This window comes from Pezoporus occidentalis, unplaced genomic scaffold (genome assembly GCF_034315485.1).
Source record: "Pezoporus occidentalis ecotype Australia unplaced genomic scaffold, CSIRO_AGI_Poc_V1 ctg8, whole genome shotgun sequence".
Taxonomy (NCBI): Eukaryota; Metazoa; Chordata; class Aves; order Psittaciformes; family Psittacidae; genus Pezoporus; species Pezoporus occidentalis.
The window spans coordinates 11931588-11949174 of record NW_026916158.1 but is presented as its reverse complement, the minus strand read 5'-3'; the positions used below and the strand labels follow the sequence as shown (position 1 = coordinate 11949174).

General features: G+C 36.6%; 1 protein-coding gene and 1 long non-coding RNA gene across 10 annotated transcripts in view; one reads left to right on the top strand and one right to left on the bottom strand.

Moving 5' to 3' along the window:
• Positions 1–17587, bottom strand: part of PIK3CA (phosphatidylinositol-4,5-bisphosphate 3-kinase catalytic subunit alpha) — a 41399-nt gene that overhangs the window by 4830 nt on the left and 18982 nt on the right. For 7 of the 8 annotated variants that reach the window (XR_009961633.1, XM_062602944.1, XM_062602945.1 and 4 more), the window contains 14 exons: positions 16874–17124; positions 15052–15297; positions 14100–14185; positions 12156–12261; positions 10906–11058; positions 10669–10803; positions 6895–7019; positions 6421–6502; positions 5798–5962; positions 5149–5252; positions 3804–3975; positions 3366–3472; positions 2744–2865; positions 2138–2216 (listed from right to left, as the gene is read on the bottom strand). Coding sequence is in view for 7 of the 8 variants with exons in the window: in XM_062602944.1 (XP_062458928.1) it covers positions 2138–2216; positions 2744–2865; positions 3366–3472; positions 3804–3975; positions 5149–5252; positions 5798–5962; positions 6421–6502; positions 6895–7019; positions 10669–10803; positions 10906–11058; positions 12156–12261; positions 14100–14185; positions 15052–15297; positions 16874–17124 (1933 nt within the window). In the remaining variant the exon portion in view is untranslated. The remainder of the gene's footprint in view (positions 1–2137; positions 2217–2743; positions 2866–3365; positions 3473–3803; positions 3976–5148; positions 5253–5797; positions 5963–6420; positions 6503–6894; positions 7020–10668; positions 10804–10905; positions 11059–12155; positions 12262–14099; positions 14186–15051; positions 15298–16873; positions 17125–17587) is intronic. The other variant, XM_062602949.1, reaches the window with a different exon arrangement.
• Positions 1–17587, top strand: part of LOC134155602 (uncharacterized) — a 39299-nt gene that overhangs the window by 13303 nt on the left and 8409 nt on the right. For both annotated transcript variants that reach the window (XR_009961635.1, XR_009961636.1), the window contains exon 2: positions 3974–4104. This is a non-coding gene — a long non-coding RNA (uncharacterized LOC134155602). The remainder of the gene's footprint in view (positions 1–3973; positions 4105–17587) is intronic.

The window sequence follows — 17587 nt, the reverse complement described above, 5'->3', positions numbered from 1 at the left end:
GCCATGAGGGGAGATTGTGAGGGGAGAAGAGGAGAGAAGGGATGGCCATGAGGAGAGATTGTGAGCGGAAAGGAGGGACGGCCATGAGGGGAGATTGTGAGGGGAGAGCAAGGGCAGTTGTGGGAAGTGAGGGGTGGCCATGAGGGGTAAGGGGCAGTCATGAGGAAAGATGATGAGGGGAGAAGCAGGGGCAGCCATGGGGTGTGAGGGGTGGCCATGGTGAGTAAGGGCAGCAGCTAAACACTGTGGGGCACTAATGGGGCTAGATGAGAGATGTCTGTGAGTTGGTATCATGAGGGGCAGCCATAAGAGATCTTTGGGAGAGGTAAGTTTGCCCTTAGTGACATGGTTTAGTGGTGGGTTTGGCATTCCTGGGTAACAGTTGGACTTGGTGATCTTAAAGGTCTTTTTCAACCTAGTTGATTCTATGATTCTATGATCTGAGTAGCCCATTTTTCTCTTTACAAGTAAAATAAATTAATTCCATTGCCTTGTCTTTCACAGGTCTCTTTCCTCACCCTTCCTTTAAAATTTGTATTTCTTCTGTTATGCTCAAAACCCTTTATCTGCAAAAAATAAGTCAAAACCAGTCCTTTGTTCAAAGACTGAAAGAAACATGGCCATTACCATGTTCAACATCCTCTGTTAAAATATTTGGGAGTGACAGTCATGTACCTAAAAGCAGCCTCTTTCTCTCCTAAAGTTTCCTTTCTGGAGTGAAAGTGTCACACCTATAGAGTAAACCAGCCTTTTAGGAACACTGGGGTATCACAGGTTCTTAGTGATGCCATGGCAGGAAAAAAAAAAAAGGCTTTGTATTAGACCTAAGAATCCAAGAGGCACCACTGCAATGCACAGCCAGTAGCAGAGCTGGTTGTTGGTGTTGCTGTGGAGGTGGGCTTCTCCTTTATGGATTAACAGCACTTTACTTGCAGTTACTACAAAAACATTTATACCTAATTACACTTGCATTTTTAGATAAAAATCTGATTTGAAAGCCAAAGGAAAACAGTGCAACCCATCTATTTTCTTCAAGACTGTTAGACTGTCTGTACCATAGAGATACACAGTTTAATGGCCTTAGTGGGATAAGTTGCAATTTCTAGATCATCAAAAGATTTTATTTTTGTCCATTAGTGTAATCTGCAGCTTGCTCAAGATTCAGGGCCCATCAGCTGCCTCATGCTGCATGCTCATTTCAGTCTTTCAGTACAGCACATGGATAGTTGCAATTTTTCTGATTTTTTTTTAAATCAGCCTGTCACATCACGCTTATTCCACTTCTCTTCTAGACCTTCATGCCACCTGTTTAAAGAATAATGGTGGCAAGAGGTGCAAGAGATGTATTTATGCAGGTTTCCATAACTGGCACTCTGCAAACCATTCTTAGACAAAGCCATAATTCTGTTCCTCATTACAGTACTAGAGCACAATAGTTTCCCAGATACATTAAAGATGATGTAGACCAGTAGGTTCTTTTATCTAGGTAATGAGAAAATGAGAACTGGGGGTGCAAAGAACATACTTTGTTTGACAGTGCAGAGGCAGCCCTATTATGCCACCACCTAAAAAAAAATAAATCTACCAAACAGCAAATGTGAATTTGGAGCATAACCTGTCTAGTATCAGTTTTCTAGAAGTAGAATATTTTATACTGAATGGCATTCTGCAGAAGTTACTGTACTCACAGACTATTTAAAGGTGGAGAAGCTGTACATGTATCAAAACTGGGTAATACCTACTTTGTGTACTGAAATGAAGATACCCACTACAAAGAGTCATCACTCAACTGGGCTGCAAGTTTGGCAACTTGTTCAAAGCAAATCCTACACATACAAATTAGCATACCATAGCCTGGCTACTGTGTGTGTTAGTTCTTGTATCCATTCCTGTATGTATACCCCTCACACCCACCTGAATGAGACTCAAGTATTTTTCAAATACAACCTTATCTCTACAGAATTCAGTAGTTTAGTTAACTGAAGGTCACTAAAAAAATTGAAAATTGCTCTTACATGTACAACATGCCTACTTACAGCATTTATTACCCTTGGGAAAACAGAAGCAATCTCTGGTAACAAACTAATGCAAAACCCATTAAGAACAGTATTGCTTGAGAATGACCTCTAACACTTACCGAAGATCCAGACCCTGATTTTGCCAGATGTTTTCCATAATTCTAATTATCTGAAGTGTCAGCATGTCCTGACGCAAGTCTGGAATAGTCAAATACATAAAGATTTGCAAATACACGGAGAATGCAAATTTTATAACACCAGAACACTTTGTTAGATCTTAACTTTTCCCCTCAAAGTATGCCTAAAGGAAATGAGGCTTGCAGAGTTCAGTGTAGTTTTTTTTCTCTGAATAGAGAGAAACGTGTTAAGTAGTTGAGAGTGAATATAAATTTATGGTGGCAATGTCAAAGCTGTTTAAAAAATATACACTAAAATCATGACAATGGAACGACAGATTACACTTCTGTAATATCCTGGAAGACATTTTCAAGTAAAAAGAACAAAGTATTGAAATAGAACCATGTTCCACCTCAACAGACTGAGCAGCTTGGAACCTACAAAATTTGCACAACTCTTACTTGTACATGCTTAATTTTTCTGGAAAACTGCTTTCCTCCCCCTCCTTCCCCCCCCCCGCATTTTATATACATAGCAAAAAATACTGAACAGTAGCTTAGGAAAATAAACAGATATGTAGCTGTTGGATTATACTTGCTTTTCCTTACCGTCTCCATTTTTAAAGATTATCTCATTGTTCTGAAATAACAATTCAGACATAATATCTGGGTTTTCCCAGTTCAACCACAGTGGCCTTTTTGCAGACGACATTATCCTGCACTCCTCAAGCCTAAAAAAGGAGGTAAGATTTCTATGAAACAGGCACATACAGATTTTCATTTAATATTTCCATAACATTAAGTTCTCCCTGTTTTCATCAAACTCTTTGAAATAGTATCAAATTAAAGATGCACGGGTAACTGACAATCAACCACTTTTACTTTCAGCTTCAAACTTAAATTAATAAGTGCAACGTTACCCATTTGCTAAGCCCAACAGAAGAGCCAGCTGTATCGTAATTTCCCTTTGGCAGTGTGTGTTCCTTACAAATGGAAAAAGGTCTGTGCTTCCTGTCACCTTAAAGGAACAGCTGTCATGTTGTTCCCTAAATTGGTAAACCATTAGACTGAATCTACACCACTTTTCATGAGTTATTCTGCTACAATTATTTTTCAGTGAACCTTGAAGATACTAGCATTTTTCAGTATGTTAACATTTAATATTGTTAATGTTAACATTACTAAGCATTTACTTAAATATCTAGATAAAATTAAAAACTGAATACAATACCGAAGATTTCCCAGTTGATGCGCAGGATTAAGAGGAGAGATAAAACCCTGTAAAGCATCCATAAAATCTGGCCGCCTCATTTGTTCAACAAGAAACTTCATCTGTACCTGATAAATAATCACATTCAGGTTTTGATAACACTAATTATATGTAAGCGAAAGTAAGTTTCAGATTTTTAGCTTTGCTTTTAAAGCATAGTTTTGCGCAGTTCCAGTGTAAGCAACTCTACTTGGCCACATACTATACAAATTGAAACCCTTAAATCTATTGCCTTAAGAGGTAGACAATGGCAATGCACATAGAAAGTATAGCAGCTTCTAGAATAACATACTATATACTCAAGTTATCTTTAATACTTTTCTAGTTAATCAATTAATACACAGTTCAGAGTAATTCCTGTGACTCAACAGCAATAGTCTAGGGATGCAGACATAATACCTTCTGGGTCTCATCTTTTTTTTCCTGCTTGAGAATATCAGTGAGGTTAATCAACTTCTCCATAGCCTCCACCTGCCTGCTCAGATGTTTTAGGTACATTCCACATGCCCGACAATAGGACTCCAGAAGTAAACCAAACCTCTGACTTACAGTTTTATTGTGCATTTCAGACCTACACAGAGAGGAAGAACAGTAATAGCTTAAAGACAAGATCACTTAGAGGTGCCAAAAATGAAGCTATAGCTGTATCATCCCAATGACACATCTTACCGAGAGCTGCTTATAGATCCATCCTTTTCAGGTAAATAACTTCTACTAATCTCCCACAGCTCATCTGATTTTGACTAGACTGATCCAACTTCAGTACCTTTTACAACTAATTCAGCACAGAGTTCATAGGCTTTTCCCCCAATTCTTTCTTCATTTTTCTGTCCTCTCTACCACTATTCCTTGCCTTTATTCAAAACCCATGCTTCCCAGAAACTCAAGCTTTCAATTCACATTCCAGGTTTCCTTGCCAAGAGCAAAGCTAATCTGCCTAAATAAGACAAGGAGAAAATGAAACAATCCCAGGCTGTGCTCCCTCAAGTTTCTTTGTTCTTACCTCCTCTCATTCTTTGCAGCTCTTAAATACATCCCTCAAGTTAATCAGACAATTTATTCCATTATCTTTGATGATTACCGAGGGAAATAGAAAACAAAGCATAACAAAGATTCCTTGCTTCTTCTATTTCTGTGTCTGATCACACTGTCTTAGAACAGCATTTTTAGGTGAGACCTAGCTACAATCCATTATACTGTAGGCTGATCTATGCTCAGCCTTCTCAACACCAGGAATTACAAAAGCCCTTGTAGCACTTAGTAAGGAAGAACATAGATATTTAAGCTATCAAGCTATATAAAGTCTTTAATAAGCATGTACAAAGAATTATTTTTTCAAAGCCTTATCTGGTCAAATTGGGTGTCTCTCTTTAGACCTCAACTATTTGTAAAATTTTCTGGAAGACTGGTGAGTGATAAAAAAAATAAAGTTCAAACAGCAGTAATCTTTCAAGGTTGTAAATAGTTGACAGGATAGGAGGCCTCCAGCAATCGGATTACCCTGCTTTCAGCATAATTATCATTATGTAAAAAGAAGTAGAAGACTAAGTATCTATTATTAACTAGCTTTTGAAACTGCAAAGGATGACTCCTATTACCAAACTCTACACTCAAACTTTTAACCAATGTGAAACAAACTAAGTGGTAATATTTTCTTAAAAAAAAAAAGTATGCCAAGCCTTTAGAACAATAAATTGTTTACAGCTAATAGGAACCCCACTACCCCGTAACATATTAAGCTTACTTTAAATGCCAGAAGAAGAAGTGTCCTATCCTTTGATTGGTCAGTGCCTTCTTGAGTAAAAATCTCACAAGCTGATTATCCAAGTACTGTTCATATTTTAGAACCTAGTTAAGGATAAAGAGAATGAAAATAATCTGCTGCAGTTACTTCTATGAATAAAATACAGATTAAAGGAAGAAATCTATGTTTTACATGAATTTCTGTAGACTGACTGATCTCGTATTAATACTTGCATGTGTTTGAATTTGAACAGTATTTACTAACAGTGCATTGGCTGCCTGTTTCAGGAACTTACCATCTGATGCTCCCTTCACTATTACAAAATATTTTGGCCTCAACTAGCTTGAAATTTTGAGAAGATGCTTCTGCTCATACTTTCCCATATGTTAGAACAGCTGAAAGAGTTGCCTGTTCCAGCTGGTAGAACAGTTCTGCATCTCTGTAAAATCCTGGCATTTAGTATCAACATGCAAAACCCCAGCACTACAGAAAATTAACTACATTTAATCTCCTCCTCCTAAATAATCCACAATAGAAACATACTGTTGATGACCTGTTTTTCACACCACCTTAACTTTTGTTGTATTTTAAGCCTCTGTGATTATTAGATATACACAAGACATCAAGTGTACCAAAATATGTCATATACCTGTACTAGCTGGATTAAGTACTGAGACAGTTTGTCATCTGTCAAGTACTTCTCTAGACACCGAACTGCAAAAGCTCGCACCATTGGATCTGGATAATTACAGTCCAGAAGCTCCATTGCTTGCTCTGGCTTGATTGGAGGCCAATCTTTTACCAAACAGTACATCTGTGGACAAGAAGTCCAAGCACGTTACACATTTGCATTGATTACAAAGAAGCTGTAATACACAGCTACTAGAAGGTATTGTCAGACATGAACTGCATCCGAGTAGAAGCTATTTACTTCCCAGCCCTCTCTCAATAAACAATTTGGTATTAGTTGCCAGCTGACGTTTTATCCACTATAAACACAATGAAAACAAAACTTCACATATAACTAATTGACAAATCAGCAACATAACAGGGATTCAGGTAATGCCACAAGAGGAAATTTTAAGACTCAGACTGAGCTAAAGAACAAAAACTACAAACCGGTCTGATCCATCAATTATAATGGCAACTTGGACAGGTTTTCATTCAACGTATTATGCACATGTAACATGTTTTAAACTTCCAGAACTTTCCCTAAATACCGTATTTTAAAGCTTCTTCAAAACTTAACATTTCTTCAGTGCTATATGTTACCTGGGCCACTTCATCTCTAGAATTCCATTTAACAGACAGAAGTAATTTGGGCAGAATTTCTGGGGTATTCACGCAATAGTGTCTGCGAAAGAGAAAAAAGGTGTATGTACAAATTGCCCTTTTTGCTTTGATAACCATCTACTACGTTCCCCTCAGTCTTGAACATTTTCTTCCTTTGTCAGCAGAAAACAATCAATACCATATGGTGGTGTTAGGATCCATGCATGAAAGTAAGACTGCAGTAATGGTGAAAATGTAAACTAATTCAACAACTTATTTTTCCCCATGGGCTTATGAATTAAGACATACGATTCAGAATGCTTTAAAAGCCTTTTCTAAAACACTAACCCAACAATACAGAGCATAGAAAAGGGAGCAAAATCCAAGACAGTCATGACAAATTTGGAGTGAATGGGGTAAAGCTGATTGTGCCAACAAGGGCTTTTCTTTAGTTTAGCTTTTGGTTTTAAATACCTGTGGCTCCAGAGGAAGTCCTTCTCTTGCTCAGTGATTTCAGACAAAGGATCTCGTGTACATATAGCTCGAAGTTGCTCCTTGTCACTTTCTCTTAATTCATTATCTCTAGCTATTCTGTTACTCTGCAGAGAGAAAGCAGTCCATTAACCCTCCACAAATTTCCTTCTGTTGCCATACAACATACATTAAGTACTTTAAGAGCACTTAACACTTACAGCCTATGTCATGCAATATTATCTTGTTTTGTTGTAACTGAGGACTTAAAATTTAAAAACAGAGATGAAAGACTAGGCCTTTGATTTCTACAACCACTTCTAGCCACTACTGGGACAAGAAGAGTGATATTTCAACTAAGTCAGCTGTGTGGAGAAATAGCAGCAGTTGCACCTGATGAAAAACATATTGCAGCATGAAATGAAACTGGTCATTTCTATCTCCAGTTTTGAGATTAGCTAGAAGCTGCTGAAAGGAGTGAAAAAGAATCAGAACTGGAAAAACAGAATATGGGGTGTGAAGCTAGGTAAACAGAAGTCAGAATGCTGTAGGAAAGCCAGAGTAACAGGAGGACTGGAAAACATTAACCAGAATTAGTATAATATATTTCCCAAAGAGTACAGAAAACAGAACTGGTATATGTTGAAATTAATTTTATATAAGACTTCATTCATTAGAACCAGCTTAGACCAATGGCAGAGGTATTGAAACTACTACTATGAGATATTTCACATCTCATATGGGAAGTTCATTTTTTTTCTCCTATACTTTCCATTTCTCAGTTCACTTAATGTGGATTTTTTTTTTTTTTTTACAAAGCAACATATGGAGTGATGCAGTTTGAGGTTTCAGCTACACAATCAACTGCACTGAAAAAAAAAAAAAATCTGAAGAAGCTTATATTACTGTGTTCAGTACAAAATACAAGTGTAATAAACAAGATTGACACTTAAGATGAAGTTATCCCAACAATTCCACAAGAATTGAAGTTTTTCATAGTGAACTCATGTTTTCACATCTGCATGATACCTACCACTACAAAAGAATAAGATCAACACTCTTCCAAATTCAAAATGTTTAAATTGTAGAACCACAGTATTTGGCCTCTTATTCTGCTTTTTCCCTAGGCAATTTCTACTCAGCACATTAAACAAGATAACAAACAAGAATGAAGCGAGCTTTGTCTGCCAGTTGTGATAATGGAAGTTGTCAACTGGCTGAACTAGTACTCTGAAACACAAATACCCACATGGCTTTTACAGAAGGTCTTTACAATTCATCTAGCTTTAAAAAAGATGAAGAAAAGAACAATCTGAAATTTCCAGGTAGGAGATCAAGGCCTCCTTTAAAAGGTGAAGTGGTGTTTTCTAAGAATATGCACAAATACAGACACAGTTGTCAGGTTATACCACATGATATCTATTTCAGACTGAAAGTTCTTTATTTTACATTTATCTTTAATTACATAAAGTATGTGTTCTCATGATGGGTTCACTACTACTATGTGGGAATATCCTGGCCTTCAATGTTACATTCACCAATATTAAGGTCTCACAGGATTTTTAGCATCTTGCCCTGTTAGTAGTATGATAGTGCAAGATCTTGAACTAGTAGTGTGATCTAGTGCAAGAACATGCACCAACATGGATTTTTTTTTATTATCATTCTGAAGCACATGGATTGGACTTAAAAGGGGGGGAGAAATTATTCAGGACTACACTCAATGTGGTATGGGAAAATTTTTAGAACACATTTTTAAATATTATGGTATTGGATACAGTGAAAGTAGTTGAGAGAGTCATTTTGCAAGGAAGTTATTGGATAAGTGACTTAATCACCCTATTCCTGACATAAGATCAAATAGTTCATATTGTTCAATAGAACAAGTAATTGCACATATTCATCTTTATTCTGAAAGAGTCATCCTAAATAGTAAGTGAAAGTCAAAAAAGTATAAAATGTACCTGCATAGTGGGTCAGAAAGATCATAGTTTAGGTCAAGCCCAGAAGGAAAATGCATTTATCCTGTTGCGGTCAACACCAAAAACTTGAATTCTATGAATTGTGGGACAGTAAATTAGATTTCATATCTGAAAATTCTTTCATATTTGAGATATTAATGGACCTATAAATGATCTCTTATCAATATGTATTAATTGATTGTAAATGCAGTGTAATGCATTTCAAGCTTACACAAGAAAGTTATGCTCTTTGTATCATAATAAAAACATTTAGCTAGAAATCATACCTCAGTGACTGCTTTGCTGATTTTGACCATTTCAGACAAGCATTTTTTACTTCCTTCAGATATGGACAACGCTACACAGTAATCAAGTATCCAATTTTCAAATGAGTAACAACATGCTGCAGTTTAAGTCCCTAAATATAGTTAATATTACAAACAGCTATGAATATGAACAGTACATAAGAGGATTTTGGCAGACCACAAGAAGAGTTGAAAGAAAAGCAGCGTGAATGAGAAAGTGAGACCAAAGCAGTGATATACTGATTGTTTCCCTGTCAACTTACTGATGTAAATAGGCTTTCTCCATATTTAACCACTGTGACCACCTGCTACAATATTGTAAGGATTATCACAAAAAAGACAATAATTTGAGACTTTATTTGACCTTGTATTTTAAGATGATCATTACTTCATTACTTTGTCACTGAAGTGAGAGCTTATTCTCCTCACCATTTTCTGGTTTTGCATACAGATCATATTATCATAGAAAACAACAAGTTGAGCATATATAAGGGCAGGTAATAGGCTGTGTTACAGCTAAGGGATGTTATTTACAAAGGAGCTAGCTGTTCTTAAACATTTATTAAGAGCCCCTCACCCCTGCTCAGTTACAATATATATCATAAGCAGATATACCGCTCTATGATGGACTTCCTGTGGTGCCTCAAGAGAAATAAATGCCTGCAACTCTTTTCAAGATATGTTGAGATGAGACTGTTATAAGTATCACTAGAATTCCCAAACTGGAAGCTTACACCTACGCACTTTTTGGCACAGCAAAACTTTCCACCCTGAGACTCTTCTTCACTCAGACCACAAAGTTTTCTTGGAGAAATTCTCAAGTCTTTGAACCAGCCTCCAAAATAAAATGTAAAACATACCAAGTAATTTCACAGCCTTGTCTTTGAATACATAGTATTTTTAGCTTTACTGACTTTCTTTTTTCTCCTTCTAATCATCCAACAAGTGCTCCTAAGAAAGTGCCAAACCTCACCAAAAAGCCAACTATCAGTGTGCAGGTTCTCTTCAAGGAAGAGGGGAGATTAAGGGCTACACTCATGTACGCCAGTCAATTCCCTCAAAATTCCCTGTACTTCTGGTCATAACTAACCCATCAAACAGCCAGTGAAGAGTTATAACCACCTTTGGGAACACAAGAATGTCTACCTATAAACACAGAACTGCAACAAATTAAAACAGCATCACTGAAGGAGAACTGCAACTTTTGAAAAGTTCAGGTAGTTTAGACATCTGCATTGGCAATATAAAAATGTCAAAATTGCTTTAACAGTTTGCACAGTAAAATAGTTACTCTTTTCAAGTGTTTTGGTTGGTCAGTGAAGCGTTAGGTCAGTTTAAAGGAGAATATATTACTTGCTTTGCCAAACAAAACAAAAAATTCATTTATTGATTTAAAGCCAGGATATAAGAAGAAAAACTCTTTGTTGCTAATATACTGAGTAAAATAAACAGAGTAGTAAATACTACTTTCATATTTTAGTAGCTAATCTCAGAAGGGGAGTTTGCCTTACCAGCCCCGCATAGCTGTAGTTAAACCCCAGTTCACGTGATATAGTCCAATTGGCATGCTCTTCAATCACTGTCATATCTGGAAACTTCACAGGATTGCTAAACCAATCAAATTCCAGCTCTAGACATGGAGTTTCCTATGTAAAGGGAATTCAAATTACTTTTTCTGTTGAATGATGCTAATTATAATATGACATATTTTGAACTACTAAGGAAGAAGCTGGCATGCAAATATTTACCTTATTTGGATTTGATCCAGTAACACCAATAGGATTTAACAAATCCTCCAGGCCATGAGGTACTGCCCAAAGATTCAAAGCCATTTTCCCAGATACAAGAGTGTCTGTGTAATCAAACATGTTTATATTTCCCCAAGCCAATGGACAGTGCTCCTTAAAGAGATTAAAAGATTTTTTTTAGTGTCATCTATTAATTACTGTAGAGTGAGTCAGGAGAAATAACATTTCCACCCCAAAGCAAGTTGCTACACTCCCAGATTAGCAGAAAAGCAGGTTGTGGAAGCTGTACCATACTTTTCTATGAATGACTGTCATGGCAGTCATTTTGCAAAATGATATCAAAACACTTTCAAACACATGCTAACTAACTTCTTCCCACATCAAAAGTAACTCAAGATGATGCAAAGTTTTTTTGACAAAGAGAGAATTTTTACCAAGGTCTGTAGTAATGTAATAAGGAGCAATAGTTTTAAACCCTCATACAGTAAATTTAGATTGGACAAGTTTTTGTTTTCTTAATGATACGGGTGGTGAGACACATCATAAAAAGTGGGAACAGGTTGCCCAGAGAAGCTGTGGATTTCCCATCATTGGGAACACTGAAGGCCAAGATGGGTGAAGCTTTTCAGCAACCTGGTCTAGTGAAAGATATCCCTGCCATGGGCAGAGATCTTTAAAGGTCCCTTCCAACCCAAACACCCTACAATTCTGTAAGATTTGTAAATCTGATTGTAGACAAAAATAACTGTATAGTACCTGTGACAGACAAATGCAGAATGTAATGATGCTGTGGCTAGATCAGATGCCATATGCAGATTCTTAAAAATGACTATTTGAGATCTTGCATCAAATGCTAAAGCAATACAAGTTTTCTTTAAAGATCAACTCTAAATACAAGTATAAATATTGCCATTTTTAGTTAACAGGCAAGTAACATATGGGTTTAGAAACTTGAGTTTAAAGGCACTTGCACCTCAAAACACCAACAAGTGATCTTTGAGCCTGGCGATACAGTATAGATGCTATTTACACTCTTGAACAGGTAAGCTTTTTTCCATGTTAACTTCCGACCACAAAATCAGTGGTAGTCTGAGTAAGGTACAAGAAAAGAAAATCCCTTTTTTTAAATCAGATTAAAATCAAATATTGTACTAAAACTTATTGCCAGTACAGCATTTATCAAGTATCTTCCCAAACTTGACTTCAGTTGCTTTTGTTCATTATTGTATTAAAGACATGAAGTTTTTTACCTCTTTTGCACCCTTCCGGCCTTTAACAGAACAGATAGAAAGGCACAGACGAGCAGCACGTGGAAGATCAAGAATGTACATGTCATACAATAGCCATTCGTTCCATCTATAAGATTTAAAAAGCAAAATAAAAGCAGGTTAAAGGACAGACAACTGTATTCAATCAGTCATACTAAAAAGGTATTTGTTATATTCCTACATAAAATATATACATGTACAAAAAGTACACTTTCGCACTGGAAAAGGGTACTCCTACATGCATTTGCCCACATTCCTTTTGGGAGTGGAAACTTCCCCAAATAGGCTCCTAGCACCAATACTGTTTAAAAAGTCATGGTAAGTTCAATTTCTGCAAACTTAGTAATAGGTTCATTCATTTTCACTCTTGCAAACCTACCAACTGCAACTGTCAGCGTAGGCATAACCTGAAGTAATGGATTTGCATATGTGCTACACTAATATAAGTTTTAGTTTGCAAAATTTTTCACTTCAGGAAAAAAGCAAGTGGGAAAAAATGTGGCACAGCTTTCAGAATTCAACTGAACTACTGGAAAATAAAAAGATAACTGCAAGATGGGAATATAACAGAAATATGACACAAATCCAAACCAGTATTCTCAATACAAATATTATTCTATTTATCATAGTAATAAGAGCACAGATTGGTTCTACAGGAATATGTATTTTGCTTTTGTTAACTTCTCTAAGTAGACTTCTCAGCTGGTGGAACTGTGCTTTTGAAGAGGAACTTCTGGGTAGTTTCTTTTCCTAAACCAATTGCTATGGTGAATTTTCTCAGTTGGAAAAGGCAGCAGATTCCAAGGACAGCATTAATTTTTCAATGTGTTTGCAGCTACTAAAAGCAGAGTTTTATAAAGAAATAACTGTCCAAACCCTGCTCCAAGAATTAAGAAATTAGCAGATAAATTTTAATTAACTTTTCTTATGTGTTCATTTCATAACACAGATTTGTGTGATTAAACCCATGTTTTCAAGCCATACCCATCATCACCTTTTCAAGAAGATTTTGTGTGCAAACCAGTCAAAATATCAGTTCAAGTATAGCTATATTTTGGGCAACCCAGAAGGAGAGCTATTTTTCAACAAGTATACATATTAGTAAGCCCTCTATACAGCCTAATCATATTTATAGAAAAGAGACAAAAACAAGAGTTTCAAAATGTATTCATAAAGACATGAAGTCAGAAAGAAAATGCAAATCAATAATTACTTCTGAACACATACTTTGCATCTAATCCTAGCAGATGCTGAAATTTCACACCTCCTCAGTCAAAGTTACAGGAACATCTTTTAGATACTTGTTCTGAATATATTCTAAAAGTGCATATAAACTTCTTTAATTCACATGCACTTTTAAGTTCATGCATGTTATTTTTCCAGATACTATTGATCGCAGGTCAAATATCCTGAAAATAGTCAGCCCAGATCTGGAAGTCACTTCCATGTTAACAAATGATACCCACCTCTCCACACTCGGTGGTTCTGCTTTAGAACACACCATGCAACCTCACTGAAACAGATCTCCAGGTTACATTACATCACATTGCCTTGTGCTCAAAGTAAAATCTGAACCTGCAACTGGAACACCTGCTGTTGATCCACAGTGAAAAACAGAGCTCAGTTGCCCAGAGCTATGCTGATTTCACAGTGTAATTATATTGGAGTTTCAGTGGCAACTGTAAATGCACACGTAAAACAGTATAGTTTCTTTACTGAACAGATGTGAGACAAAATACTTGTGTTTTAATTAAATTACTTCTGTTTATAAATATAGGGATATGTAAACATTTTTTTATAAAGCTTCAGGTAAGGAATTCCCAGAAAGGAGCACTACTTAAATAATGGCTAAGATAAGCCTTTACTTCTTCAGTTATGATGCCCTGGAAGTCAGATTTTCAGCAGTCACTCAACTATTTAGTTTACCTGGGATTAGAACAAGGTACCCTTTGCGTATTCACATTGTCACACAGAGGTTCCCCTCCATGGTAGATACCTGTTCTTACATAGATCTGAAAAACAAATGTTGATATTAGTACTGCCTTTGAAATTTTACTATATTTTTTTTCAATCCTATCAACATAAGTACAATTATAACATACTATCCTTTCATTTTCATCACTTAAAAAGAAACAAAAAAAGAAATCTGAGAACCTAAAAGCTCCATCACTCCCCAACCCCAATTCTTTCATGCTCTGTAAGGTGGGAAGCACAGTATATAAACATACCCTTCTAGAAAAAAATGCTTTGGTCTTTTCCCTTTTCAATTGCAAAACTAGTTCTTTAAAAATGCAGTAATAACCTTGAAATGAACACTAAAGAAAACCCTTGAAATCATTCTCAATTCTTCCGATGTCAAGGCATAGTTAAAGACTGAACAAATTATGAGAGAGCATGCCAGGCTTGTAGTTCAATAAGATTGAACCCTACCTGCCTTGTCTTCTCGATCTCTCCACACCTCCCTTTTCAGAAACAAAGACAGCAGCACACTATCCAGCATCCTCTCATCAAAAGTATTGTTAATTACCGTAATACATTCTTAAACATAATTATTATTTAGAATAGAGATAACATAGGTTTTGTTTTTCTATTACATAGGTAGCTGAAGTGAACTATGCAAAAACTAAGTCCTACTCCTGTCAGGCAGGATATTTATCTAAGTACTACACCTCACTTCTGAAGTAGTATAGAAAAGGTGTTAGATGCTAAAATATGGCTGTACTTTCATTTTTTTTTTAATGGAGCTGAGTACTTACATAACAGAATGGTCTAATTTTCTAACATGTTAAATAACACTACTTTTCCAATATAAAAAGATGATAGAAAACTGAGGAAAGAAACTGTGAGTTGCCAAAAACCTGCACAGCATTTGCCTTACCTTGTCTATGTCTCTAATGTTCACATTTACATAGGTTGCACAGAGGATTCTTATTCTGAGAGCACTGTTTATAGTCCAGAGGGATTTGGCTGTAGCTTCTCCATTCATGTAGGGTGTAGCTGTAGAGATACGCCTGGAATAAGAAGGCATTGTAAAGGTGTCCAGTGGCAGCTGGGTATATAGGCTTTCCTTAGCCATCAGCATCAGATTGGGCATGCGACCAAGCATTATACAGCTTCTTATATACTGCAAGAAAACCAAACCAAAATTCATTACATTTTCAAAGTTCATACTGTTGATCATCTACACCTAAAAATATTCAGGAAAATATAAAAGTAAAAGCATATTTAAAGAGCTTATCATTGTCCCTGTATGTACAACCCTTACAACATCCAACATCTTAAAAACATTGAGTAGGATTGCACACCAGCACTTCGTACAGATTTTGAGATTTGAATAACATTTAAACAGTGGAAGGCTAAATTGGAAGAGCTAGAGAACAGAGCTGACAACATGATGAGAGGTTTCTTGTAGAGCTCCTTAGCTCCAGCACAGTGTAGCACAAATCAGACTGCTTCCAGATTAGAGCTTGAGCTGTTTTTCAATACCAAGGTGTTGTACTGACCTGGTGTGCAGAGCTAGTCACAGACAGAAAGCACAAGGCAAATGGCAGACAGTCATTTTTGGTTCAGTTGTGCTTATTATCTTATGCTCAGCACTGATGCTGACAGACTCCAGCTGTAAGGCTGTATGTTGTCCATTCAGGATTGAGTGCTGAGAGCATTTAGTTTAGCAACAGTACCATAAAATACAATCTGTTCGGACAGGCCCAGCCCTGGAGCATAATTAGCTAGCTCTTTTGCAGCACAGTAAAGACATACCAGATACATCTGAAGAAACCATGGTAGATCAAATAAGTCTGGTGTTTGATCTTTAGATGACTGTGCAATATTTTGTATGCCTGCACTTGTTCCCCAGCTCCCATAGAACAGAGCTGCTTTTCCCATTAATCAGGACTCCCTATCCTCCTCCTCTCCCCCATTGCTCTGGAAAGCAGACTGTCAACCATTTTAGATGAAGGAATGGAAGCTGTTTATTACAACAATACATTCCTGAAAGAGGAAGCAGCAGCAGCCTGTCAGGAAATCTACAGGGTAACATTGTTGTCTGCTCCAGAGAAGGGGCTGCTCAGATGCTCTTCTGTCAGCAGTTCTGCCTCACACTCACACTAACAAAACCCAGAAAATGAAGGACAGCCAGCCACAAGGAAGACTTCAGAATAGTTTGCACAGTGCTGGAAGTTTATCACTCCTTTAATAAGATTTAAGAAAAAGGAAAAAAAAATACAAGTAACAGGCAAACAACTAGATTTTCTCCACCCCTAAAGGGGGAAGGAAGAAGATTCATAGTAGCAATGGTTGTCTCAATTTAACACCTGATTGAATTTCCTTTTGTATTGTATCAGCCCATCCAAGCATAAGTCACCTCTTACCACCAGAAACCTAGGATATTTCTGAGAGTACCTACCACTGTTTTGTCATTAATGTTAGCAGTAAACTACTTCATTCAAGGACAAAACACTAGTGAGAAAAATTCTAGTTTAAATTACCTTTTCTCCCCCTCTCTCTTTTGAAGCACATACAGCAACAAATATGCACGCTACTCACATGCATTAGCCAGTTACAGGAACATACACTTTCACTTACTATGTTTTGTATTAATGTAATGAAAAAGAAAGCCAGTCATAAAATTGATCACTTTTCTACATCACAAATTTGGATTACATTAGCGTAGCTCAAAATAAATCCATCATGTTACTCACCTTATACTGGCTCAGTGGATATTTTTCTAGCAAGTATTCATCACAGCCACACACTTTTAGAATGTATTTGCCTTGGTACTCCAAGACGCAAAGTTTCAGTTGTTCTGATGACAGCAACATACTTCGCGTTTTCTTCCTAATTGCTTCAGCAATAACTTGCTCAGGCACACAGTCATGATTGATTTTTAAGGTGTATTTCTGCTTATCATTGTTTGGTGAGACTATTACCCATATCACCACTATAATTTGCCCTAGGATAAATGTAAAATAATGTTAGGCCTATAATTTTCAGCGTAGTTTCAAACAAAACAAAACAAAAAACAACCCCAAACCCACAAAATAATCTTAAAAACCCAAACCAAACAATCTCTCATCCCTCCCCAACACAGAGAATTGCTTGCAATATGAAAGATGTAGATGAGATTCATAGCTCAAACTGACAGTGGGTTTCTAATATGCAAGGAACTACACTCAGCTCATTTTTGACTCTACCGTAAATTCAAACATCTACTCCTTGAGGTTAAGTATACCTTAATTAACCAAATACTCTTGACTACTTAATCTTCAACAAAACAGCAGTAACTTTCATATTTGAGGACTGCAAGATAACTTAGTGATTTAGCATCATTTAATTCCAGATTTCTGAATGTCATAGAAAAAAAAAAAAAGCAAAGCCAACAAGCTCTTTCTGTCCGTTAAAAAGAAAAAATCACC